Source organism: Anser brachyrhynchus (genome assembly GCF_964034855.1).
Source record: "Anser brachyrhynchus genome assembly, chromosome: 22".
NCBI lineage: Eukaryota > Metazoa > Chordata > Aves > Anseriformes > Anatidae > Anser > Anser brachyrhynchus.
This window is the reverse complement of record NC_137715.1, coordinates 1,939,352-1,966,575: the sequence shown is the minus strand read 5'-3', so window position 1 is coordinate 1,966,575 and position 27,224 is coordinate 1,939,352. Positions and strand designations below refer to the sequence as shown.

General features: G+C 45.6%; 1 protein-coding gene across 3 annotated transcripts in view; it reads right to left on the bottom strand.

Annotated features, from left to right (window-relative positions):
* The window catches only part of SKAP1 (src kinase associated phosphoprotein 1), a 147,744-nt gene extending 122,368 nt beyond the window's left edge, over positions 1 to 25,376 (bottom strand). The window contains exons 1-3 of one of the 3 annotated variants that reach the window (XM_080564698.1): positions 25,219 to 25,376; positions 18,823 to 18,928; positions 7,689 to 7,714 (exon numbers count right to left, since the gene is read on the bottom strand). In XM_080564698.1, the coding sequence (XP_080420824.1) occupies positions 7,689 to 7,714; positions 18,823 to 18,928; positions 25,219 to 25,252 (166 nt within the window). In that variant the 5' untranslated portion in view covers positions 25,253 to 25,376. Of the gene's footprint in view, positions 1 to 7,688; positions 7,715 to 18,822; positions 18,929 to 24,961; positions 25,026 to 25,218 lie in introns of those variants that run through there. The other 2 variants (XM_080564697.1, XM_080564699.1) reach the window with 2 other exon arrangements.
* Between the last annotated feature and the right edge of the window lie 1,848 nt (positions 25,377 to 27,224).

Below are 27,224 nucleotides of genomic sequence, written 5' to 3'. Positions count from 1 at the left end.
GGATTATGGGTTTACACTAAGCCAGAAACAATACTTTACACAAATCATACTGGCATACCAAAAATGCCGCCCCGTACGTGCCATTCAAGAAGTTTGCAACTTGCAAGCCTTGCCTTGAAGTACCCTTCAGCAGGTCTCCCCTGTAAGACCACAAAGCTCCTTCTTAGGAATCTGATGAACCTGGGGGCCTAGACATCCCCCTCGAACCTAGGGAGACAAGGAAGCTGCCGAGCTCACACGGCAACTTTCCCACTCCTCCTTATCTTCTGCTTCCCCGCCAGCCCCTCGAGTCACTCAGCTGAGCTCTCCTCCAGCTTCCTCTTCCCTTCCTTTTCTCGATGTATGTTTGCCCTCTCCCTCCCTCCCCCTGTAACTTCCTCCCTCCAGCTCCTCTCTCCAGCCTTTGGCACCCTTTCAGTAAAGGCACTGCGTATTCTGCCTCTTAAGTGGGCAGCAGCTACGCAGAACAGCTGCCTGACAGGGGGAGCACAGCGCATTTCAGCCTTGCTAGGAATAAGCCTGAAACCCAGAGCAGCAGAAGATTCCCACGGGACGTAAACAAGTAAACAAGATTTATTCTGTCTTTTATGACCCAGTAACACATCGGTGAAATACAAAGCCCATCCAACTTGAGCAAAACCAGCTAAAGCTACCAACAATTTGTATTTCTGCCCACTAATAAATTATTCCTTGTTACCCTCTTTGAAGAGGCAAAGTCTTCATTTAAAGGAGGGGGACACTGAGGCACAGGAAGATCACAAATCTGCACTTTAGTTCATCTTCTGAGGTACCAGCTTTGCTAGGAACACAGCAAAACAGCGTCTCAGAAGCTGCACCCGACACTTCTGCAGTGCAATAATTCACAAAACAGTTCTGCAAACACAATTTAGGATCTAAAAAGATGTCAACATCATTAGTACCAACGAGGAGAGAAGACCAAGTATTTTGAGTAACATCCGTTTCAGTGTCGGTAGGTTCAGGGTATTTTCTTAGCCAAAATCCTTCCAAGTGAACAAGCAGCAGAACTAACCCACGAGGGAGCTGGAGTTTAGCAAGCATATTCCAATGACAAGACACAAGGAGGCTGTCTTGCCCGTATCTACAGCAGTACTCACTCTTAAGGAAATAAAAGCACAGACAGCGAATGCAAAGACGAGCCCAGAGCATATACCAGAATGACAAGCACTCTAGGGACTGGAAGAGATGCCCATCAGGCATTTTCTGATAACGCAGAGGGTGATTTTACAGTTCTGTTTCAGGACGGAGTCTTACTAAAGGGCAGAATTACTGTTTTGTGGATTATATTGACGGGGTCACTGCTCTACAAACCAAAGCTGCACAAAAGTCATGGTGGGGGCCGGGGAGGGGAGAATGACTCAAAACTCCTGATTCAAACAAGCTGGAGGCTCGAGAGAGCCAGGAGTCAGGACCCAGCACTGCACTCCAGCCCCGCTCCCCACGAGGGAAGGCTCTGGAAACAGGGGGCACTGATTTCCTACTCCCCAGTGGAGCTCAGAAGTATACAAGGCGCTCGCTCCTCTTGCTAAGGGCTCCAAACCATCTTAGTAGGCAAACCAGGCAAAAACGGATGCAAGTTTTCTGTTTTTGTGGAGCAACTGGGTCTACTACCCATTATGGGGAGGCTAAGGTAATGGTATACGTGAACACTCCCATACATTATCCCTGATGGGGCAATTTCTTGAACATTCTCCTATTCTGCATGAGCACAAAGCAACGCCTGAGCTGCGTGTTCATCTAAGCACGTTACAATAACCCCTGAGGTTTCTTTCTAAAGGAAAGATGTAGCACATTTGTATTACACAAACAAGTTCAGTAAACACAGAGGTTTCATTTGAGAAGGCTCTCTATCTCCAAAGCTGCACATCAGGCAATTTAGGCAATCTAATAATTAGGGTATTTTATTAACTGACCGAAGTGAGAGCAATAGAACTTGTTAATATTTAACTTACTGGGGCTCCCCAAACTGCTGTATATCTAGCATATTCACTGACGTTTTTATACTTTCCTCTTTATGGTGCATTGTTTCACTCTTGAGTCCAGAATGCTCTGAACTTCTCCAGGGAGGGAAGCATAGGACACTGCTAAATGTGAGTGAACAAGGAGGGCAAGCCCTGCCCCAAGGTGTTACAATTCAGATGGGTTTCAAAAGACTACAGGCAATTCCATAACTTACCACTTCTTGATTAATCAACTAGCACTCTCCAAGAAGTACCTAGTAATCCAAACCTGGAAACTTTCCTAAAGTTTGTAAGTTTTAAATTAATATGCTGGTTTAAAAAGAAGTTCAAAAGCCTTCCTTATTAACCTAATTCTTCTCAACAGAAATCATGAAACTTTTGACGCCGACTGCAAAATAACCCAATCCAACTGCTAGTTCCTGCTACATATTCTTTCAATCCTCTCATAAATTCTGCAAGGTCTTCATTTTCTGGCTCTGAGGGAAGACTGAAAAACCAGGTTTATTCTTTTCAGTCAGGTGACACGTTTGGTTTTGGAGACTTTTCTCTTGTTCTCCCCTCATTTCATGCAATGAGTACACCCGAAAAGAAACAAAGTGCCTAACATTTTAAAGAAATGAGGGGAAAGTCTTTTTATTTCTTTGTGACACAGCACTTCAGTCACGGGTAACCATCTCCCCCTTAATTACTGTGCAATCACAACCATTTTTCTGATAAATACAGAAACACATTCACAGGTGCTCATGGAAGCAGGATGGGTCAGGAAACAGTCCCAGCCCCATGCAGGGACGAGGCTGGGTGGCAGCACACCAACGCACGCCGTCAGGTTTTCTCCTCACCAGCAGAGGTGTGCCACGTGGCCTGGGCAGACCTCCACCTGCACGCCCAGGTCGACAAAGCTTTGTAATGAATCGGGGCTTGGTTTCCATTTTGAACACTTGAAATGAAATACCAACAGTTACAAAGTTACACATCTCTCGATTTTTTCTATGTATAGGTGTGAATAAAAACATACATATGCCTCCATACAGCCCTTCCCAGAGCACAGATGCTCGCCTCCTACCTACGATGCTAGAATCATTACTTGCCTCCAAAATTTGTGCACAACACTTTAGGTAGCAGAATAATTTATAAGTCCCTGTAAAAGCAAAGCTGTGCAGCTGCTCAGAGTTTGTAAAACAGAAGAGATGTTTGTGCAAAAAGTACTGTCTCTCTACACAAAATAGTTTGCCCAGAATATAATAAATACACAGAGGCAAAGAACTGCACACTCAGAGCCGCAGGAAGCAAAGCTTCGGTGCTGATAAAGGGAGCTGTCAGAAGTGTTGATATTAAAGCTTTTCTTTTTTTTTAAGTTAAAGAACATGTGCCTTTGTGTATGTTTTATTTTTCATCAATTAACTCTGTTCCACACACCAACCAAACACATCTTGGACTTTAGAATGCATTCTAACAAAAGTTTTTTTGTTTTCTTTTTGTCTCTATGTGTTATGACATTTCAAGGGTTGTAGCTGGCACTCATGTTTATAAAGCAGGGGAATTCCACGCATGGCGATAGAATAGATATTTTAACAATATGTTACAAATATTGTCAATTTGATATTTTTTCCCTTGCGTTTTCAAACACATCATAAATCTAGACTGGGTTTCTGTGCATGAACCCTGCTTACCACTGAGCTGGAGACTCTTGGCATGAACGTAAAGAGGGTTTTTTATAAATAAAACTTAGTAAAATCACTGTGCACTCCATTAATTCAGGAACACTCTGCCTCAGCTTCAAAGGGGATCTTTACAGTGAAGATGGTGTTTTTGCTGCTTTAATGATTTGCTACTTGTTCTTGTCATAACTACATGAACCAAATATGCAATACCAGGGAGCAGTGGTTAGGGAAATGCACAGTTCCGTCTCCCATCCAGCTCCGCTTCAGTTCAATTCAATAGATTTGAGGTTGTATATAGAAAAGCTACTTCATAAATCTAATATTTGAGGCCATTGTATAATGCCAGTTAACGAAAGAAAACTGCATGCGTGCCTCGGGTATACATATCTCATGCACTGCTGTGACATCCAACCCGGGGAACAACTGGCGACCCATGAAGTACCGTGCATCCGAGCCAAAGTAAGTAGGGCCAATAGAGGTAAAGTGATACCTACTCCATCTAAGTAGTATATACTACAAGATAAGTGGCCTAACTTACAGTTGCTTAAGCTTTTTATGGAACATGAAGACTCCCGATTTTTAAGTCACGTTTTATCGCAGCATGTCCCTTACCTCAGCCTCTGCCATACATTCATATTTACTCCTCCCTGCTTCAGGGAGGAGATACTTTGAGGCTGAAGGCACAAAGCCGAGAGAATCAGGAGATCTGGACCCAAATCCTGGATGTACCTGAAGATGCTCTAATACCTTTGGCACATTTCTTGAGCCTCAGTTTTCCAAAACTTAAATGGAACAATCCTTGCTCTCTCAAATTTCAACTATTTGTGAATACTTTTCTGAATATACATGTTCCTTACGCATCTACGCAGAACTTCAGACATTTCAAAACCATTTGGGATGAATTTTTGATTGGAAAAAAAAAAAGTGTTACCATAAGCTCAATGAAAATAAATTCTTTGTCAGCCCCAGGCTGGAGCCCTCAGCTGGGAGGGCAGAGAGACATTTTCTGTTTCCATAAGCCTATGCCTTCAAGCAGAGTATTAAGGAGTGAATTTTGCTCCTAAGGATCTCAAACACTGTATAGACAATGATTTAAACCAATTCACTGCTACCAAGAGATATACTGTCTTTTAATACTTGTCAATCTTTGCACACCTTCTTGTTTTACGAACGGAGCAGCTGAAACACAATAGTGACAATAAAGTTATTCAGTGCAAAGTCCCACCGCAGCAGAGTCAAGCTTCCAGCCCCAACAGAGTTCCCTTATTTAGCTACACAAACACATTTCTTCTCTAGTCCTTCCTTGTGTGGTACCCCCCATCCCTCCCCTTCTCTCCCCAGCTAACCATTTACGCCTTCCTCCAGCTTCCCCCTCCCTCCGTTTAGTCCTGAAGTCGCTTGCAGTACCTCAGACCGGCCTGTTGTTGCTCCCTCAGACCATTCATTTCTGCTAAACCAAAGCCGTTGCAGAACGTCTCCCCTGCACTGAATTCTTAGAAGAGACACAAACAGCAGAAAGCAACTTTGGGGAGGGGCACAACAGACCCAGGTCCTGTGCAGATTTTCTTTGCCAGCTTTCCTTGGTTCTCTTTCCTCAAAGGGGAGGTTGCTGCAGGACAGCAAGGGCATGAGTAAAATACATGAAGTTTATACAATGCTTCACATAGGCAGCCAGCCCCCCTCCGAAAGGATACTCCCATCACCCTTGTGCTCTGTCCAAAGAGCACCTCAGGAACAAGGCAAAAGTAACTTGCAGCTACACGCTACAGTCAACAGCATCACTTGGGGAGGATGAGTTAGGCAAGGCAACGCGTCCTACAGATCTCCCACTGTCAGCTACGTCCCTCTGAAACTGCACTGCTACACCAAACCCACCCTCAAGACCTACGCTACTGCTTCACATCTCCCAGCAAGCAGAAGTTTATATCAAAACTGACTCTATTGATTTTGGAAAGCTAGAATCATTGAGGTTTTGGTCTTAATACCTTCCAGAAGGAGCCCAGCATGGCTCTGAACTTAAGAAGTTTTAACTATTTTTACCAGATATGGTAACACGTTTTGCTTACCCCCTTTAGAAATACTGTTTAATAGATGCTGAAGTGCCTTCCCAAGAAAACACCAAACATTCTAAGAAGCAGTCTTTTCCTCTCCCTACATCAGCCTCTTATTTAAATGCACTGACAGTGCAGCTAGGCAGCAAATTTATGCAATCCTCTTATCCATACGTCTGCATGTGAGCTTTTCTGTTTTGTTTTGCCCCCTTTTTTTTTTTTTTTTAAACCAAGGCCCACGATGCGATTCTCTGGTTCTTTTTCATTTGGCATGCACCAAGTTCTCATCACCACTTCTCCTTCCCCCAGCCAGGTATCAAACTGGAGGTGAGGCTCTCAAGGTGATGTCTGAGCTCATGTTTTAATGCCCGTGTTGTCCTGTTTCCTTAGTGCATTTTTTCAGGATAGTATTGGTTCCCCAAAATGACACTGGGACAAGTTTGGGTCTTCAGATATGTAGACATCTCTAAACACTTGCACAATAATTCCAAGCACGCATTTACACAAGCTATGCACTTCAATTCATTTACAAATCTATACACAGTTCTACAAACCAATGTTCCTAATATTACCTAGGTTTCCAGCTTCAGAAAAGAATGCTATATTTCAAAAAAGAACAAAAGCATCCCTCCCCCCCATCCACTAAATCGTATGAATTTTCAAAATTAAAAAAAACTAATTTTGAACCCTTTTATGTGTTCTAATTCTCTCACTTTTTTTTTTTTTTAATTTTGAACACAGCTGTCTGTTGTACTTTCTCAAATGATGCCAGATGCTGGGTTCATCAACCAAACGCACGAAAACAATGGTTTGAAAGCAATTAGAAGCACCGAGGCTGCACCGAGGCTCATATTAAAATGTGATAACACTGTTCTAGGGGGAATTGCAGCACTGCTGCATTTCTGACATTTCTGTGCTGCCAGACAGACAGGATGTGCTGGAAGTGGGCCCTGATCGAGGAGGTAACATACTGGAATTTATTCCTGAAGTAAATGAAGGATTAGCTGATTTGGAACACTCAAGGATTTTTTTTTATTACAGTTGCCGCTCCCATCTTGTTTGAACGCTGGCAGATCCTTCTGTTTGCGCTCACCTATCACGCTCATTGTTTAAAGAAATGAACAAACCCACCAAACCACACGCCTTAGCTGTAACCTGGTTATACCCAATGCTCCAGATCAGAAATCGGAGCTAAGCTGCACTGATCCCATACAGAGACAAAGGAGCTCCAGGTCAGCTCTGAGGAAATATATATCCATCAACTGTCCTGAATATGCAGAAGTACTCACTGACACAGCTCATGACCTGCAGGCACCCTGGAAAGTTTAAATCATCACCCACATTATTGCAGAAATGAAGATCAAAGTCACGATCAGAATTTCCCAGCTTGTTAACAGACATAACAAGAGATGGTCACGGTCCTGAAAACTTTACAGCCTGGCCATTTGTCTACACCTGGAGGTTGATTTAATTTCGAGTTCAAGTTAACATAGGAGCAACAAGACTGGAAGTAACTTAAGGTTACCAAACAGTCTTTGCTCCTAAGTCAATGGCCCCCAGGAACATGCTGCCCTTTTGAATTTCAATCCTTTTCTAGAAACAAGAGTTATGCAGAAAATTTTCCTGAGCTTGTCCAAGACAGAAAGTTTACATTTTTGTATTATTTTATAGAATGGCTGGGTTGGAAGGGACACAGGCCGCAGGCAGGGGCACCTTCCACTAGAACAGGCTGCCCCATCCATTTACTCTCAAGAGTAAGGAAAAACAGACTTCTGTCCAGGGAGAATATTAACCCCAGCTCCTGTTATAGCCCTTACCCCAGCTTTGCCCCTTCCCATCCCTCAGAACTGCCACACACGAGCTACGTATTTGTTTTAATGAATAGCTCTCCTCCTTGTTGACTTTGCATAGAAAATACCATACAACCAGCCCTTCCCTGCTCCCCAAGTTCAAAACTGGGAGAAATCACGCCTCCTTCCCCACTGCCTTGTACTCACCTCGGGGCAGAAATTCCAAGTGATACCTAAAAGACAAAAAAAAGGGCATAAGCATACGTTATTTTCTTACTGATTTGTTCTGGCCTGATAAGCAAGTGACAGATGGAAGAATTATACCAGACACGCTGCCAGGAATCCAGTGAATGGTTAAAACACATTTTGTGAATTTCCTCTAGACGTTTCTTGCCAGTCCTACGAATGCTAACTGGCCCCTGTGACATCCTCTGCTACCTAAGGAACCTCTTTCACTACTCCTATCTCCTCCTTTTCGACAGCTTCAAAGGCTCCCAACTTCCTGCCATTAGAACAGGTCTCCTACTCAAGAGAGGTGTTTACATGGCCTTTCCCTTCACAGCCTCAATTAACCTCACCTCGCACCTTCCCTCCCGCAACACTGCGGAGCGCAGTAGGCACGCTGCCCTTCAGCGCCTCACCGCCACGAGCTCTGCTCACAGGGACACGATCTGTCTGCAGCTCTCGTGCAAGCAGGTCACATTAGGAAGTTCAAAAGGCACTTTAATGCACCAAGACGCCCTGATCAGCTTTAGCATCTTCGCTGTGTTTTCCAGTTCTTTTCCTCATCTTCCTCCTGTTCCGCTCATGCCAGCTCTCTACTACGCTGGTTTGCAACCCTCCTGCTCAAAATTTATCTCCACTGAGCGGAGATTCTGTACTCATTTAGCAATGTAGAAGATCACAGACCCAAGACTGAGAATTTTCCCTGCAGAACCACGAAGATGAAAACTCGTGGGATACACATTGTCAGTCCACGCTTCGTAGCTCTCCTGCAACAGCATCTAAAAGCCCCGTGTGCCAGGCAGCGTGCGATGCCCTGCCCCAAGCAGCTTGCTCATGCTCTCACACACCAGAACTACTTCAGAGGGCCATGCACCACAGAAACAGCCCTGCCAAGAAGAAATCCTCCATTATTTCTTTCTCTCTCACTTTGAGCACACCTTTGGCTAACACGAGCCATTTTAATATGGGAACAGCACTGGCACATTTTGGAAACAGCTCAAGGACTGAGGATGAGCCACAGGACCCATTCACAGGCAAAATGTGTAACAAAGGGTTGGTCTATAGGCATTAGTGGCAAGAATCCAGTACATAAAAATCCAATCAATTTGTTTCCTCATTAAAAGCTTTCATGAAGAAAATGATTTAATACAAACATTCAAGCTACTGACACAGATTAATTAGAAAACAACAACAGAATTCTGATTAAGGGCATAATATCTGACTTGTTTTCTTTGGACAAAAAAAATACGCACAGACAGAAGAAACTTTTCTGGGAGAACGGACTCCCACAGTGATAAGTAACAGCTGCAATCTATTGGAAAGAGCCACACCAGTGTGCCTTGCAGCTAGAAAGGGCCGTAAATACCTCTTGGCCCCGGGGCACTCTCGGCAGTGCTCCCCCACTTTTAGTACAGGCTTTCCTAGCCATCCTGCGGCAGCTATACCTTCTCTCTCTCACTCCCCAAAGCCACACTGCCTGCCCCAGGTCAGGGGAGCAGTCAGAGCAGCTCCATCCTTTTGCTTCCAACCAGCACGGGCCGTTACTGCAACGCACGAAGCCCTCAAGCCCCGGCCGTGCGCCCAAGCCCCGCGCTCAGCATGCTCCCAGGCGAGGAGCAGCCTCTCTCCCCGGGCTCAGCCCACAGTGGGGGCCTCCACCGCCCGCCCCCGGGTCCGGCGCCCACCGAGAGCCGCAGTACTTTCGTCCCCTGGCCAGCCAACGGCTGTGAGACAAGGACAGAGAAATCACGTCTTGTTTGGTGAACTTTTGTCTCTTGTGCTTGAGAGACTGTCCTAATCTCCCCTGAACATGTTTTAGTGATAACATTTACTGCACTAGGACCAAAATGATTTTCTGTCACTTCTAATTCCAGTTCAATAAAAGTATAAGAGCTTTGTTTCTAACCTCTGTCATTTTTAATACAGTAAAATGGTTTAAAAAAATGTAAAATTGAGTTCCATTTCCTATTGGACCAGCAAGCCCACGTTAGCTTCACTCTGATCCAATTTGGGGGGCGGGGGGTTGATACCAAAAAGATGTCTTGCCTTTTTTTTTTTTTTTTTTTAAGGCATAAGGAAACAGTCAAAATTCTAATCTCATCAGATCAGGATGTGTTTTTAATCTCACGCTTTGATCATTTTCACTCTGAAAAGGCTTAGGCACAGAATGTAAAGTTAGTTTAAATTTTAATCGGGAGTGGGAGAAGATGGTCTTGTTCTTACAGAAGATGAAAGAGTAATGACCTAATTCCTTTATCTGCCACTGACTGCATGAAGAATTTGGATAAATTACTTATCTTGAGAGCTCAAAAGGCACCCAGATATGATAGCACAGTATTGTCAGTTCACTGAAATGATAGGATTTCTTTCTTTTATATGCCTACGATGGCACGGGAGAAAGGGTGACTTTCAGCATGTGTTCCTCCCACTCCCTTTCCACAGGTAACATCAGCTTTACTTATTCAGCAAGTTATATTTCCACAGTTCTAAGGGAGACTATTTTTTTTGTTCCTACACTACTCAGGAAATGCAATTATTTAGGCAAAATGCCTATTTTGTTATTACAACCTAGGCAGCGAACAGGGTTAGTTTAAATACATCTACAGCCACAAGTCATGTGCATGCTTATAGACCCAGAATAAAGCGTGTTTCTGTGCAGCAGGAGAGGAGGAACTCAGCTGGTAGAACGAGGTTACTCATCTTGGGCCACCCTCCAAAACACATTAGTTGTATGGAGTTTGAGGCCAAATCTGATTTTTGTTCCCAGTTAAGACATCTCTAACCGACAAGCACGTTGCATCTTTACCTGGGCGTAACAGGCAGTGACAGCGTGCAGTTCTTTACCTCTGCGGGGGATCACCCCAAAAGTTATTTCCTGTGAGAAATTATTGGACTAAGTGTGTAAAAATTGTAATTGCTCCATACAAATTCTCCCTTGATCCAGACAGACAAGTTGGAAACCAGACATCTAAGCCTTGCTCAGATGAATGTGTTTTGGAGGTTGTTTGCCTTGGGATGAGGTTTGAAATTTTCATCCGTGATCAACAATTCTTAGATCTCAAACACCAAGAGTAAAAGCTTCTCATTCATTTTCTTTCAACCCAGAAAGTTTGGGAATTAGCAGTTAAGAGATGTCCAAATATATTGCTCCTTCTAAGCACTGTTTTAATAAAGCTTCTGTCCACCAGCTGGAGGTGGAATCCCCTAAGAAGAGTGGCACTTAAGGCCACTTAAAGCGTAGGAAAGAGCTTTCAGCCAAATATGAAGGTCCAGTCTACGTTAGTCCTTGAAGAAGTGGAGAGAGATGGGAAGACTCGTGACAAGTGATTAACTAGCTTCAGCAAAACAAAGCCACAGAGGAACGTATGGAGAATTTTAATGTGAGATGTAGAGCAAAAGAACTAGCCCCAAAATATCAGATTTCTGTTACAAAGCCAAAGAATGAGTGTTGCACTGCCAATACTTTAACAAAAGACATCCTATAAGTATTCCCCTCACATCGTTTGCAATGAACCACCCACCTCTCTCACCTCATCGGTACATATTTTGGGCCAGACAGAAAGCCGCAGATTTGTTCCACTTAAAACACAAAGTTTCTCATGATCATCTAGCCTTTGAGGTTACACAGTCAACAAGCAAACACGAGGGAGTCTCACTTGTCTGGAAATGTTTATGTTCTTTGCTCCTGAAAACCATGCACATCTCAGTTCAATTTATCAGCCTCTAGTAGCTATGACTCCAACTGGGCCCAATCAAAATCACAACTCAACTGTGTAAACAGACCTCAAAGGGTGAATTGTCATGAAAAAATGCTGTCATGTTACTGAGGGAAACTGAGTCACAGAGCAGTCAAGTCTGCCAGATTGCCTTGTTCCCAACAGGAACCTGCTGCCCCTTCAGCCCCAACTAACATTTATTTCTCACTGCCTTGTCTAGAAGGACCAGAGCCTTCTGCTACCTCCCACAGAGCCACGACTTGGTCTTCAGGAGTGGAACATTTCCAGGGCACCTCAGGACCTTGACCACAGGCCTTAACCTTGCACTGGTTTGTTGCTGGAGAAGTAAAATTGATGCTTTTGGGGTTGCTTCCAATTAGGCACTTGTTAGGTTTGAAGCTAAGCTATCCAAATCCTTCCGAGTATTAGAGTCATCTTCAAGAGATGAGAATTTGCTTTTCATAGCTCTTTTACTCGAAAGTAATCAACTGTGGATAGTGATGCTGCCAGGCCTGACCAAACAGGGACTGTTCCCTCGAGGAGCAAAACTACAGGCAAGTTACTTCAACGCTCCTTTCACCTCTGTGGCAGTGTTTAAACCAGGAAAACCCAGAAAAAAATCCCTTCTTCCAAAAGGAGGGACATATTAACCTGTGAAATGCGCCAGGACCAAATTTCCCCAGTCAGTATTACTGCCACACTAAGTCTAACTTTGCTCTTTGGTATGAGCACAGGACTCGGCTTGTCTTTGAGGCACAGAGATAACTTGTTCTCGTGCCTTCATCCCCAGCCTTTACAGAAAACTTGAGTAAAGTCGCCCTGGGACTCCAATCCCTTGCTGCATGGTGGGGGTCACAAATTCCATCAATGGCACAGAAAGCCAGTAAAACATATGATCGACACACCCGTTCCTCCCATCCACCACTCGAGTTCGCTGACCAACATGCACTGCTTGCGGCAAATCCCAGAGCTGAAGGACTCGAACCAGAACAATTTGGGGCTAGAAGCAAAATTGCTGTTTGAAATCTTATGGTCTGTATTATGCCAGGGGTCAAGCTTGATGGTTATAATTGTCTCTTTGCAGCTTTAAAGTTGTAGAGCCTAAACCCCACTTTCCTCTCAGACTCAATTTTGTCAGGAACCATACAATAAAATCAAGTTTCAATCAAATTTCCTGCATCTTCTTGTCCAATTAAGAACACTAATATCACCACAGCTGTTAAATTAGGTATTTCAAGACAGTCTAATTTGTTTGGTGCACAGTATTTGTTGCTTTTTAATGTTTGCAAAATTTTGTTTTTAAAATCAATGCTGTACAAGATTTCAAGCAGGAAAAGATGAAAATGGGATTGGGGAGCTCACCATTAGCAAAGTGTGTTACAAACCACTTCAAATGCATTTCTCAGTTAAATGCTACAGAAGCAGCAGCAGCAGCTATGCAAAGACTCTGGTTACACAATTTCAATCATTTACAGTCCTCAGGTTTCAGATTAACAATGCATTCACAAGGAAATGGATGGTGAAACAGGGGTAATTTTATCAACCGGAATGGAAAATGATGCAAATTACTGAAAGGAGCCTAACCCAGAAGGCACCAAACTGCATTATTGGCAGGGCGAATAGCCACATTCACCCCAGGTATAAAAGCAGGTAGAATGTGATAACAGCTGAACTGACTTTGTTCCCCTGCCATGCCTGATCTTAACACAGGAGAATTCCTTCCTCATCTCTTTCTCCCCCACAATGGAAGGAAAAAATCCCCTACTGAGATTACAGAATAAATTGGGAACATCCTAACGGAAACTTTACCAGACTTTAAAAAGAAGTAGTCACCGCAGTCAGTATTAAATTTGACTGTTGCGAACTAAAGGAATGCCTGTGCTCACACACACCCAGGCACAGCTGTACTGGTGCAGGGTGGTGGCAGTCTTTAGATCTCCATTAACACCAGCTGGCGCGGCGCCGGGCGCACACTTACACATCCCCAGGCCACGCCAGTGCTTCCCCTGCACGAAGGAAGAAGCATCCTGGGCAGCTCATTCGTGGGACAGAAATTGAAAATCCAAAAATTTCTAAGTATTTCTGAAGTGAGGGGGGCTTTTTTTTTTATTTAATGGCCGACGTGAGAATGAAATCCTGCTCAGCACAATTGTTTCCTTGCTGAACAAATAAATCTCAGCTCTCTGAAGAACACGGAGGAGAACAGCACTTTGCCTAATTAAGGACAATGCGGTGGGGCTATAGACCAGCCCTGGTGTTAATGTGCTGAGCTCAATTATCTGCCCATAAGGTCACATTCTTAAATTCTTTTTTATCTTGGTATTGCACATTACTCAGCATAATGAGTTGAATATTGGTGGGAGTTACAGACAGTACATTTACACTAATGAAGCAAAATTACCCTGAAATTGCATTTTCTTTAATTTCAATCTCAAAACTTTAAAATAAGGTTGAAGCTGATGTAATAGATGGAAGTTAATACACTTAAAAGTTTATTAAAATAGGCTAAACAGTCTGGCTTATACAAAGTTTTCAATGTACTTCCATTCATGAACCCTTTACAGTCTTACGGTATTACCTCGTCACAGGAAGAACCAAGCTCAACCCAAGAATTTGGGCGATGTTCCCCTGGTGTTGAAATAGCCACAGTTCAGCTACGCTTGTAAACCAACAAAACCAGCAGCTTATTGTGACTGTGCACAAACCACACGCTGCGACAGCCTGCCGAGATTTGCAGTACAACTCCAAGGGCCCTCACACCAGAGGGGATCACACTGTGTTTATCCTTACATTTGTGGCCAAGCCATCCTCTTCCAGCTACAGCAGCAAGAGAGGGATTTCTTCCTGACAGTAACACTGCACCTGTGTAACTCAAAGCTTCAAAGGGCCAGGTGTGGCAAAGCATATACCAGAAACGAGGTGATGGTGCTACCCCATCCCAGTGAGTCTGCTCCCTGAAGACAAGTACTCCTGCAGCTCAGATGAATCAGAGCATGGAAAAACACATGTAGGTACCGGGAGCATCTTGGATCCCCTCAGTATTCTGCAAAGAAAGACATCTCTGCACCTAGGGTAAGCAATCTAAGTTCAGAGACTGTTCATTTTTCTGAACTTCATTTTTACAAAACAAGGCTCACTGTGTCAGAGACCAACCTCCCACTGAAAGAGCAGGACAGCTGTGGGGCTTCACTGCATGATCAGACATTTAAGACCCACCCCAGGCTTATCTCAGACACCTGAATCCCTCAGCCAGGCAGGGAGCACACTGCTGCGCAGGCTGGGAAGCCAAACGTAATGCCAGCCACAGCACCCCTGTGATTGTGGCAGGGCACCCCAACAGCAGCACGGCGGCCGTGGCGGTCGGGGAAAGCCCCTGGCTTTGGCTGGCTGCCTCCAGCCGGCCAGGAGATGGCTGGGAGCTCTTCGTTGCCTGGTTAGAAGGCCAGGTGCTGACTTCTCCCTGACAGCACAGTAGCTGTACTGGGAATACTGCCATAAACTAAGAAGGATTAGACAGTGAGGCAGCAAAATGAGGTTTTGGGCTTGTTACCCAGAGGTGAAGAGCCTTATCTTCATGGGAGCTCCTGCTGGTGGAAAGAATGAGAGAAAATGGTCCTGTGTTAGTTACTAGCAGCAGGGTTGAGCCTCAGGGTCACGCTGTTGTTTTAGTCAGAGTGGGGCAAAGCGAAGGTAGAGTTTCAGTGCCTATTTTGGATTTGCTAGTGAGTGTATGTAAGAAACTCAACATTGAATCTTTCTCTTCACTTCTGCTTTGATATACAACAGGTCTGCCTTAGCTCTCCTTTTAGCACTATTACATTTTGCATCAGGAAAAAAATACTAATAATTTGTATCCATCAGTGCAAGCTTGCCTTCTGACAGGGAGTTCTAATAACTGGCTGACTCTAAGGAGATAGAGGAACTATTTATCTCCATATTTTTAAATAAATCCCATTCTCCCCATCTCACCCTCTGCCATTGTAACTGCTCTAGAAGTGTCTAAACAGTGAGGTGAAGTCATTTAACAGCAAGACAACTTTTTTTTTTGTTACTGCTCTTGCCAAAGGACAAGAATGGGCTTGTGTTCCTGAGTGGAGTCATGTATCTGATTCGTCCCAGGTGTCAGACATCTGCTGCTAGCTCTGCAGCTGGCTTTGTTAAGACACAAGAAACGGCAATGCTCTCAAGGAACAGCTTGAAACAAACCCTCAGCACCAACCAACCTAAAACAGAAGCAACTAACAACCTCTGGGGCTTCTGGAAGACAAGAAAAACTCTGCCCCAGCAGCACATCCTTCCCCTGCCCTCCCCCAGTGCAAAGCTGCTATTTTAGCAAATTCGACCCATTACAGACACTTTGCTTTTCCACGCGGGACTGGAGCAACGTCCTCAGCCTATGGTCAAGGTAAGCAACTGCGTCCACGCCACCGTGCTGCAGCCACCATCCTGTGCTCTGTTCCTTCCTGGGGACCAAGCCTCCAGTTGTGCTCTGTGGCCTGCTTTTCTGGATGCCACACAAAGCAATTGGGGAAAGCAACAAAAGAAGAGGTTATTGACACCACCAAAAAGATTAGGAAAAAAATCTCTAGGCCTGGATTTACCCATGAGATCAGAAAGTGAAACAGGATCCGAGTTAGCAAGGGGGAGGGGAGATAGAAACTGTTTCTACAGACCAGAGCCATTTGAAGAGAACATTTGGTTTTAAATAACCAAATGATTTCTGAAAGTAAAATGGTGCGGGGACTCATAACTCAGCTGTATGGTGACAGCCTTCCCACAGCTGCTGCCTGCAACGCCTCTGACATGGCTCCTTCAGCAAAAATACCATAGGCTGCCCAGGAAAAAATTATAACCTGCAAACACAAATCCGCTCCCTGCCTCCTGCACTTCTTGTGATAAAATGGGAACAATATATCCTCACAGGTAGCACGTGGAGACATAAAGCCCAAACACTTGTTCACATTAGAGTCATCAGCGACCCTCCTGGAGGGGGGCTGTTACGAGGCCGCTGGGAGAGCTGCGATATAAAGACCTGAAGGCCAAGTTACAGGAACAGTTACTGAGACTGGCTCAGGATAATCGTACTAGATTAAGCTCTTCCCTTTCAGAGACACGTGTCTCTCTCCAGTAGTTTAGCAGTTTACTTATGTCCATTATGAACCCAAATAATGAAACCCTACACGCTGTGTTGTGTTCCACCGTGCAGAGGCGAAGCGGCAGAAAGCAGGGCTGCTCCGGGGAGGCAGGCGCTTCCTGAACGCGACTGCCGAAGATTTCCTGAATACCCGCCACAAAAGCCACAGGAAGCTCCCTGAAGAGACAAACCTGCACCTCACCCCCAGGAGCAAGACCTGCCTAGATCCTTTCAAATAAAAGATACAGTAATCGTTACAGTAATCTCCCACCACAAATCATTGCATTAATGGCTCCGGTCAGAAGAAGGACATTTGTACACCGTTCTTCTCACCATTTCCAAATGCCACCAAGCAATAAAACACAAATAGGAGATCAGCAGCGCCCTGTACCCTTCGCTCAGGGGTCTCACTTTCCCCTCCAGAAGTATCTGCAACGTCTTCTTTCAACAAGCAACAGGGTTGAAGCCCATATCTTAACCTGAACATCCAGGAAGAATTTGTGCATCACCTCCCATCCTGATGCAAAGGCTGCTTCACTGTATATCCTGCTCATTTGAGATGACACTGTTTTTATCCCAAATTGTATTATTCTGCTGAGAAAAATGTAAGAGTCTAGGCTGGTTCTGTGACACAGAACGCAACATTTGCCCCAGGACTCTAAAGGCTGCTGCTGCTTGAGCCTGTCACCAGAACTGCACAGAATCTCTAAGGAGCCAAAGGCCCCCGAGAAGATGGTCACAGCAGCACCTTACCCCACTGCTCAAGTGCCACTCACAGCTCTATCAGCACACAAAGACAGACCGCCTACTTCTGAAAGCAACAGCAATTTGGTAAGTTTGCCAAGTACTTGGTACATTTATCAGATTCTGTGATGCTGTTTTTTAAAATTCATTCAAAACAGACCTAGAGTTGCATTATACAAAAGATAATAGCTCACTTTTAAAGTTTTGTGCTCTCAGGACTGCTGAAAAAAAGCTTGTCAACGTGAATACTTCAGGTTCATAGTTCTGTTTACTTAACTGTTTCCATCCCAAGTCAATACCTGGCAACAAGGGGGAATTTTTCAGAGAAGCCACACCTGCCTGCTGTAACCATGCAAACAAGCATTTTCTTCTCCAGTATTCCAATACACTGCTAGACACACCTTTCCTCCATTAGATATGCTGCAGCCCCATTTTCCAAAGGCTTCCATCTTCTGCATTCAGTTTGTTTCAATTATTCAGGGCAATCCAGGCTGATAATTACACAGTCCCGAGTTGCTGAGTAAAACTGATGCTTAATTAGCCAGCAGGAAAGATCGATTAAGATACAGCAGGGCATCTTGCAAAGTTCTTCAGTGGGACTGCAGGGAATAGAATCTGGCTGTGCCCTTCCAAAGGATAAAATTCTCTGCATCTCAGGGATTTGACAGCAGTTTTATTTAAACTGGATGCTTATATCAGTCAGCCACCCTGAGTTTTATTGTCAGATCTTAACTTCAAATGACACAACTCATATCTTTTAACTAGAGCATTAACAGCAAGCTCTATATCACATTTCTAGCCAAAAATCTAATGCAGCTGAGGCTGAAAGTTTTATTTAAGCCTCCAGCAACATGTTTTCCTGTTTTATGTTTCTTGATTTTCCCTGAGCATGACAGCACCACCTTTGTGTGCTTCACTTAAATCCAAATGATGCAGCTCATACTCTCATTGAAGGTTTGAACAGTCCTGGGGACAGGAGATTTTGGAACCCAGTTCAGACCCAAGTTTTAACTTGGAAAGCAGTCGTTCTTCCTTTTTACTGTATCAAAGTACAGGTAATGCCTGTTTAAGTTCAGGAGCCACTTGTGAAATAGATAGTTTCAGCAGCATGAGCCTTTGCTCATTGTATTGATTTATCCATGTGCCTAAGTATCAAGTGTTGAATTTTCTTCCACAAAATCCTCTCTAGCACAATGGAGAAGGAAGAACAGGACAGGATCAGAGATCAGTATGCAAAGAGCTCTACAGACACAGCCCAAAGCACAATCTTTACTTTGAAACACAAAGATTCCAAGGACAAGCAATGACAACTCTGCAGACAGCCAAACATAACTGGCTAGCGTTAAATAGGAGGGTGCACAAACCAGTATGCAGTGCACTCACATTATACCAAGCCCTGAATGCCCATTAACTTTCAAAGCATGGGTCAATTATCCAATTATTTGAATGCAGCATGTGGTACCTCAAGGTTTGGCACTACTCTGAAGCACTTTCATTGGCAAGTTATGCAGACAATACATACCTGGCTTTGACTTGCTGAAAGCTGAAGAGAATTGCATCCCTCTGCTCCCTTGCTTTAGGGCTCAAATTTTCATTCTGCAGTCCATCCACCAGGTAACATTCAGCATCTGGTAGAGAGAAAGCTACAAGTTAAAACCACAGGCAGATACCTGTTCTTGGCCAAGAAACAAGGATCTGGATACCCAATGCCTTCCACATGCCACTCTGCTACAACAAACCCTAAAATATGCTGCTGTGAAAGACTTTTGGCATTAAGTAATGTCATTCAAAGGATCCAAAGCACTTCTAATATCAGTGTAAGGTATCCACCAACACTTAAAGGAAATCCCAACCTGTGGTTGGGTTTCACAAGGACACTCTTGATAAGAGACAAGCACCGAACAACAGGTAGGTTACACTAGCCTACATAGACTTGAATCACGTCTGCAAGGTTATCGCCAAAACAAAGTATGTGCTTACTCAGCAGACAGTTGGACAGAAGTAAATACGGTATTCACTCACTTGGAAAGTGTATGTAGAAATTTAACCTGAACTGGAAGAGATGAAGTACCTTCTATTCGCATGAATATTTGCATTCTTTACAGAAACCTCAAAAAAGTCTTAGAAAATAGGACAGTTCCAATCACAGCTGCTCTGTAGAGGAGAGTATCCTCCTTGTACTTCAGCAGCTTTACTGAAAACTTTCCCTAGCAAAGACTGGCTTCAAAACTATGGTGTTGTACATCCACAGGCCTCTCCAACCTTTAATTCACACTCCATACTGAGATACTAATGTCAGTTTAATATCCTGCTTGCAAGACTTTCAGCTCCTTATGCTTCAGCTGCTAGTACAGCAGCCAGCACTGTTTAGTACACCCCAGGAATCTTCACAGCTCCTTAAACAGCTCCTCCACCTGCAAGCACACTCAAGATCAAAAATGCCACAATAGAAATAAATATCTTTTTCTGTTAAAGTCATGAGCCCTTATTTTTGTCACCTATAACAAACATAAGAAAAGCTTAGAGCTTGAGGGAAGAAAAAACAGCTCTTTAAAGTGAAGAGCTTGAGCAAGTACAGAGCTTGCTCCGTGCCCAGTCATGGAAGGGAACAAGGCCAATGCACGGGCACATCCCCAGGAACAGGGGCCTCTTCCCACCTGGTCCTCAGTGATGGGCAGGCAAGACCAGAGAGACCGAGCTCTGAACACAGCAGCCTGAGGAAGGAGGAGTGAATCCAAGTAATGCTTGTTTCCACAACACTCCTGTTCTTGTTTCTGGGTTTGTTCAGCTGAAAGCACCAGTTTCTAAGGGAGCGATCGCTAATAAGCACATTTCAGCCAAATTCAGACTCCTCCAAGTCCCCACCAACTCCTTCTGCTGTCTCCCTGCCTTTCCTCCCGCCACGAGTGCTCTTGACCCACAAGAACTAGGTCTGAGCCAGCAGTGCCTCACCGTCTACGGCCCCACACTACAGCCAGCACTTCGCAGCCAAGAAACAGAGGCTAAAGCCCACAGACAGCACTGAGGATATCAAAGTGTCCTAGCACAACACCTCTGACAAGGGCATGCACAGTTGTCACAGCTCTGCTGATGGGCAGGAACACCAATTCACAGCACTGCTCTCAAACCCACACCTACATCCAGCAGCAGTGTTGACCTGACGTGTCTGGACTCCTGGAGCTCCCAAAATGCCTATTAATATCAAGTTCCCCGCTAGTAATTTAGCCCTGGGTGGCCCGCCTGGGATCACACAAAAGCTTTGCTAGAGCAGCTGAGTGAAGCTCTTTAAATCCCAGGCCAATCCTGTAATCCTTAGGCTAAATTTAATTTTCAGAACATCTCCATGCAGTTTTAATTATACACCCAAGATATAGTAGCAACTTATGACAAGCCTAACACTGCTGGACTTGCACCACTTACACACTGCACAGAAAATAACCAAGCACATCCATCTAAGCACAAAGGATAGATACATCTTTCTCTGAGAAGCTTACTATAAGAACAGATGGAGGCTAAGGGAACAATTTATTATATACAAATCTGCTTTAAAACTGCACAGCATTTTCATAGTCAGTGAGGAAAAAAAAACAAGAAACACAAACTGCCCCCAAAATCTGGGCAAATATCAGTTGCATCTCTGTCCTTTTTAAACACAGATTAGCTCCGTGAGTATGCGATTAGCTCTAATATGGCATTTACTTACTGCGATGTCAGCACAGATCGGCTGCTGGATAAGTTATAGTCGAACTACGGTCACTCCTGCGAGCCAGGCAGAGCCCCTTTCAGAGCCAGCCACTATGTTTATAGCACCAGGAAATGAAAAAGAAAGCCTAACCATAAACTCTCAAAGTGGATCAGGAAGAGCAATATGTAAGCAGCTCTAGAGTAAATCACCCTAATGTTAGTTTTACTGCTTGTCAGTAACATTATATTCTTGATGTTTATAGATTGCTCTCTGTGATCCACTCTGAAAGTTTACAGGACTCTCCTTTTCGTTTCCTGCAACTAAAAAGGTGAGGTGAAAAGAAACAGTTGAAATTTCATCAAGTGTTTCAGGAGGGTTTCTAGAGGCAATTGCAGATAGCCACTTTAATCCTGCAGGCAATGCACAATATTGTAAGAATTATGTCACAACCACTGAAGTCCAGGCAGTAAATAACCTTTTAATGGCAGCACTAAATTCTAGGAGTTAATCAGCACTCAACAAGGAGATCTGAAAGGTATTTAGACGCCATGTGTATTCTCTCCGTGCACACACAAACATCATTTTTTTTGCTCTTTTCTACTCATTTGCCATCAGAAGGCCAACAACAGAAAACCTAAATACAGAGGAACAGGTCCCCAGACCCACAACACTGTAGCTACGCAAGTTAATCCTGAGCTAACCAGTCTGCTCCAACGCTTACTTGCTGCTTCACACAATTCCTGCTGCAGTTTACCACCCCAGGTGGCTGTGAAAAAAAAACAGTTTAAAAGAGTTTATGGCACCTATCAACACAGAGCGCAGATACCTTAAGCATCCACAAAATTGCATTAATATTTCCAGGATGCTACCCGAGACAGCCAGGGGTTTGGAACAGTAGTTGAATCATCCCCCTTGTCCAAATAAAAGCTGTGAGCTATCACACTTTTTTTTTTTCTTTAAACTTTTCAGCAAATTAAAGAACGGATGATTTAATCGTGAATGTTCTCAGACGAACATTCCTACTTTTATGGGATCAAGTCAGAAAACCTTAAGAACCGAAGCAACATTCGTACACCATCCTGCAATGGACTAACGGGACATTCTCCCCCATGCAAGAGGGGATCACAGAGTCAGAGAGTGGCTGGGCTGGGAGGGACCTTAAAGCTCATCCAGTTGCAACCCCCTGCCATGGGCAGGGACACCTCCCACCAGAGCAGATTGCCCAAAGCCACATCCAGCCTGGCCTTGAGCACTTCCAAGCACGTGGCACCCACAGCTTCTCTGGGCAGCCTGTTCCTGTGCTTTACCCCCCTCAGAGTGAAGAATCTCTTCCTAACATCTAATACAAACCTACCCTCTTTTTGTAGAGAGCTGTTACCCCCTTGTCCTATCCCTACACTCCCTGATAGGGTCCCTCTCCAATGCAGGAACTGAGAACAGCTTCCCAAATTTGCAGCGTCCAAGTCTCAATGCCAAATTCCCTGATATTTAAGTTCTGGGGCCATTCGTGATGCTACATCAATACCGACTGTAGCTTTTTAGCCTTCGCAAAGCAGAACATTTTATTGCTTATTTTTGAAACAGCACTGAGGCTTCTCGCCTTGCTATCAGCAGCTACCAGCTTTGTTATGCTTTGCAGGTGCAGTCACGGTCTCACAGTACAGCATCTGTTCCATCCTTCCTGCTGCCCAAACTCCAGCAAGAAAATGGCTTTCCAGACCTACTACCTGAGATGAAGAGGATCAGTCAGGGCAGGTGAAGGGAGAAAATAATCAGACTGCCAGATTGCCTTTGCCTCTACAAAGAAAAACAGAAGTCCTGGATTTGTCAGAGATGTATCACATTTTTAAGAACCATTGTTTTAGCCTTCAGAAGAAATCTGTGCCAAACAAACATGGAATATCTTTAACAAAAGTAGTTTTAAAAGGGAGCTGACTGAGCCAAAACTGAAACCCCATGCAATTAGGAGGCAACGTAGTGTTAATGAGAACTTGGATCGCTTATGTTTGATGTGGAACAAAGTAATAGTTGTTACAACCACATCTATTCATAAACATAAGGCAATAAGCATTCGTAAGTGTTGCAGGATTGCAACGTAGCCATGAAATAGCCATAGAGTTTGTCTTTCAACCACTGCAACCTCAGAGGTGTCTCCAGTGATAACAGCGTAAGAATTACTAGCTAGCCATGACTACCTGTTTTTTGGGCATCATGCATACAGTCCTGCACTATACGGACCAAAGGTTAATATAAGGAAGCAAATATTATTGCCTGTACAATAGTACACATTTACTCTTCAAGTTTTACCTTTTACTTTAAATTTAAGAACTCTTACTGTAACGCAGTTTGCAAACGCTAACAGCTTAAGCTCCTTCAGCCCCAGCTTGCATAGCAAGAAACCTCCTTAGCCACTGGAAGGCCTCAAGACTGTATATATAGATCGTTAAGACACAGCAAGTTTGATACAGAGATATGTGACATGCAATTAATCTCCATTCATAGCCTGCTATACTTGTCAGCAAACAAAGGCTGTGCTTTAGAAGATCTGAAGCCTTCAATTAAAAACAGTCAGCTAACAAGAAAATAATCTAAGTTAAAGGAAGGTGGCAGGTGCAGAAATGAGTTGTTTACAGAAGTGTCAGCACTGAACAATAAAGTGCTGCACATCAAAAATGTGAAAGGGTGAACTTCACTGAAGGCCCCATGATTAAAAAACAGAGGAGAAAATTTATACCTACATCTGGGGGAAGACACAAAGCATTTGGAAGTGAGCTTTGATGGGCTCAGAGGCTGCACGCTCACTCTCAGACTGACGCGTCCCAGGACTGGAAGGCACCCCCGGCCTCACAGCAAAGGGGACCAGTGCTCCGCACTGTCAGGAGCCGCTGCAGCAGGAAACGAAAGGCCACAAACCCCTGAGGCAGACCAGGCTCGAACACAACTGCTCAGAGCCGTCGAGCAGGAACACACCAACAGCTCCTTCGCCACCGCCCACCCGCATCCGCGCTGGCAGGATGCGTCAGAAAGGCGCACACGTTCAGCAACGGGCTGACGCTGCTGCTGCTCAGGTTTATTTATGGGGAGGTCAGCAAGAGTCAACAGGGCAGGAGAAGTCAACATGTGAACGGAGGCGAGTGTGAAAGGTAAGGCAATACTGCAGAGTAAAAACACCAACCCCGAGTACAGCTTCCCCTGTTTGCGTAAATCTTTCTCACAAGACACCAAAGAAGCAGTAAGCAGTTATTCAGTCCCAAACAGTAGAAACGGAACTCAGAGCTCTAACAACTTACAGCTTGTTTCTTCTCCCCTTTAAGAAATAAAAACGAAAAAGCCAAGCTCCCTAAACAAGAACAGCCTTGAAGCTACAGGTTTGCAGCACCCCTCATGGTGCCTAGGCCCGGGCAGGGAGGTGAAGCCAGAGGTAGCACAAACGGAGCAGAACTTGTGGGAGCCGCTAATGCCCGTCCCAAGGGCTAACGCAGCCACCTCTGCGGGGCAATCCTCTCACCAAGCCCTCCCGCACCCCGCTGCAGGGTCACCAGGAGTTGCAAAGGTCGGCACAGAATCCATTCACGTTTGTGAAGCGCAGTTTTACAGATGAACTTTTTTAGAACAGTTTCTGCTTGTCCGACCCACCTCTTCAGCGAGCTGGGGTGTAACAGCTCGAGTTTGCAAAGAAATCAGGAAAAACAACCTCAGAGGCCACCCACGTACCATCCTGCGGGCACGCAGAGCCGCGTGCTGTCAGCTCTCAGCACAGCTCACCGGGTGCTGGGGCCTCGGGAGGTCACCTTCGCGTTACCAAGCAGAAGCGGGGCCTGAAGCCAGCGCTGCTTTCCCGGGCTGCGCCCCCGCTTCCAGCGGGGTTGGAGCTTCCCCGAGGGCCCACGGCCAGCTTGCTCAGCGCACCCCCGGGGCGACACACAGCCAGGCGGCACCGCCGCCACGGCTCGACCAAAGCCTGCCGAGGGCTCACCGCAGCACCCGAGTTCCTTTCGCCCTTCGGACCCGCTCCTCGGCCCCATCCCGGCGGGGCTCGCCGGCGCGGCCGCTCGGTGCCAGCCGAGGGCACGCGGGGGGGGCGCCGGGCCGCGCCAGAAGCCGCCGGCCCCTGGAGACGCGGCTCCCACCTGCCCCCGCTCCCCTCTCAGGCTCGGCGCGGCGAGGCGCAACAAGTCCTGCAGCGTCTCCCCCCGCCCGGCAGCGGCGGGGCGGGCAGCAGCGGGCGGTTACCTTCCAGGAGCCTCCGAACCTCCTCCGGGAGCATGGTCCCCGCCACCGCCTCTCCCCCAGGGCCGGCCCCGCCGCCGCCGCCCGCGTCCCTCCGGGGCAGGGACCCAGCGCGGCAGGAAGCGGGGGCGGGGACGCCCCGCGGGGGGCCGCGGCCGCCGGGCGGCCCCGCGAGCGGCTCAGCGGGGCGGCGCCGCGCACCTGCTGCGGGGCTGCCCCGGGCGCGGCGGGGGCCGGGGCCGGGCCCGCCGCAGGGGGGGCGGAGGTGCTGCGCCGGCCGGCAGGAAGGCTTCCCCCCTGCGTCCTGCACGGGAAGGGGGCTACGTTCGGCCCTGGCCACAGCGTAGCCGCGCGCGTTTCTGCGTCTCGCGCGGAGAAGCGGCAGGGTTGCGCGCTTTAACTTGCTCCGTGGCAGGCAATAAATGCGAGCTGCGCTCTACCAAACAAAAATGGCATTGCATTAGATTAACCCGCAGTCCTACATCTGCTCCTCTCCTATATAAACGAATTAACACAGGCTGGCTATGGGGATACCACTATAATTTTTCACCGTTGCGTTCCCAAATTTTAAGCTCTACGCTGAAAAACCAAACGCAGCCTTCTGTATCTGAAGCTCGTCAACGATTCCAAGGACCAGTTTGAGATTTCCCATGTGTTAAGTGTGGAGGATCCAATCCTTACTTTGCAGTGTCCTGGTATCAAACAAGTACTTATTTTTGCAGCATGTGGAAAACGCTATTCTGAACGTTCTTTCCACTTTTACCTTTCTGGTATCTTATCCCTGGCACGTGATCCTTAATTGTATTTTCACCACATAGCAAGTGTTTGAGATTACGAAAAAGGATGCAATCAGGCTATGCTGGCCACCAATTGAAAACCACATAGCTACACAAATGTTGGTGCTTGCTGCTTTCACCAAGGGCATAACACAACACGAGCTTCTGACGCTGTACGTAGAGCCAGCGCTGTCTACTGAGGTGTATCATAGCGTAATGAGGAAGGGCTTCTCTGAACTCTCAAAGGAAGCCCCCTAAAACTGCTTCTCTTGCTGCTTTGCAGCCCCCCGGCTCTGGGCAAGCCATCTTGCCGCAGTAATTATCACAAGCTGGAAAAAAAAAATCTGTAGGGGAAAAGAAAAAGTGTGTTGCACTCCTAGCGTGCATAGACTGAGACACACGGCTTAGAGGCTGAGCATATTTCCAAATGTTTGCAGAATCAGATTCTTACTGCTCTTTGGGTGTGCCACCTGGAAGGAATAAAGGCTTAGTTGTTGGGTAGCAGGCTTTGCATAAAGGAAACCTGGAGGAGATTCCAGCTTTGCCCCAAGCTTCTTGCTTGGTTCAGTCACGGCAACCTGTGTGTTTCAGGTTTATGGCACAGATGCGATATAAGAGCTATGTTGGCAAAGGTACAGCTATTGGAATGATGGAAGCATATAACAGAGGTGCTCCTCCATACGATAACGTGCTTTGTGACCCACTTTCTGAGACTCACAGGTGAAACTGGGGAAAAGACCGTTACGCTTTCAGTTGATTGGTACAAATCAGATAACGAGCAGGCGTAAGATGAAGCAAAGTGCTTTGTGGTTTTGGTTTGGGGCATGTGTGCCTGCGATTCTATTGTTTTCTGCACTGCAGGCAGTGGAGTGAAAGGAGAAAACCCCTAAAGCAACTGCAAAGTTCTTTTGTGTCTTTTTGGTTGAAATATGTAATTTTATGCCTGTGGGGCAGCACCTCAATAACTCACATATAAATAACAGTTGTCAGAAGGGATGGCTTTAAAGGAGGAGTGAAGGCACCGTGACCAGAGGCATGTTTAGTGTATGCAGCTGATTTACTGGAAAAGTGATGTTGCGCTGTTTTCTGTGTATTGAGTCTCCTACAGTGGTAACGCTGAAGTGACAGCTGCCATTTTGGGTTTAGTCACAAAGAAGACAAGACACTGTGTTTTCCATCCTGCTCAGGAAGGTTTGATTACTCTCCAGATCTGGAAAACGAAACACACCACCA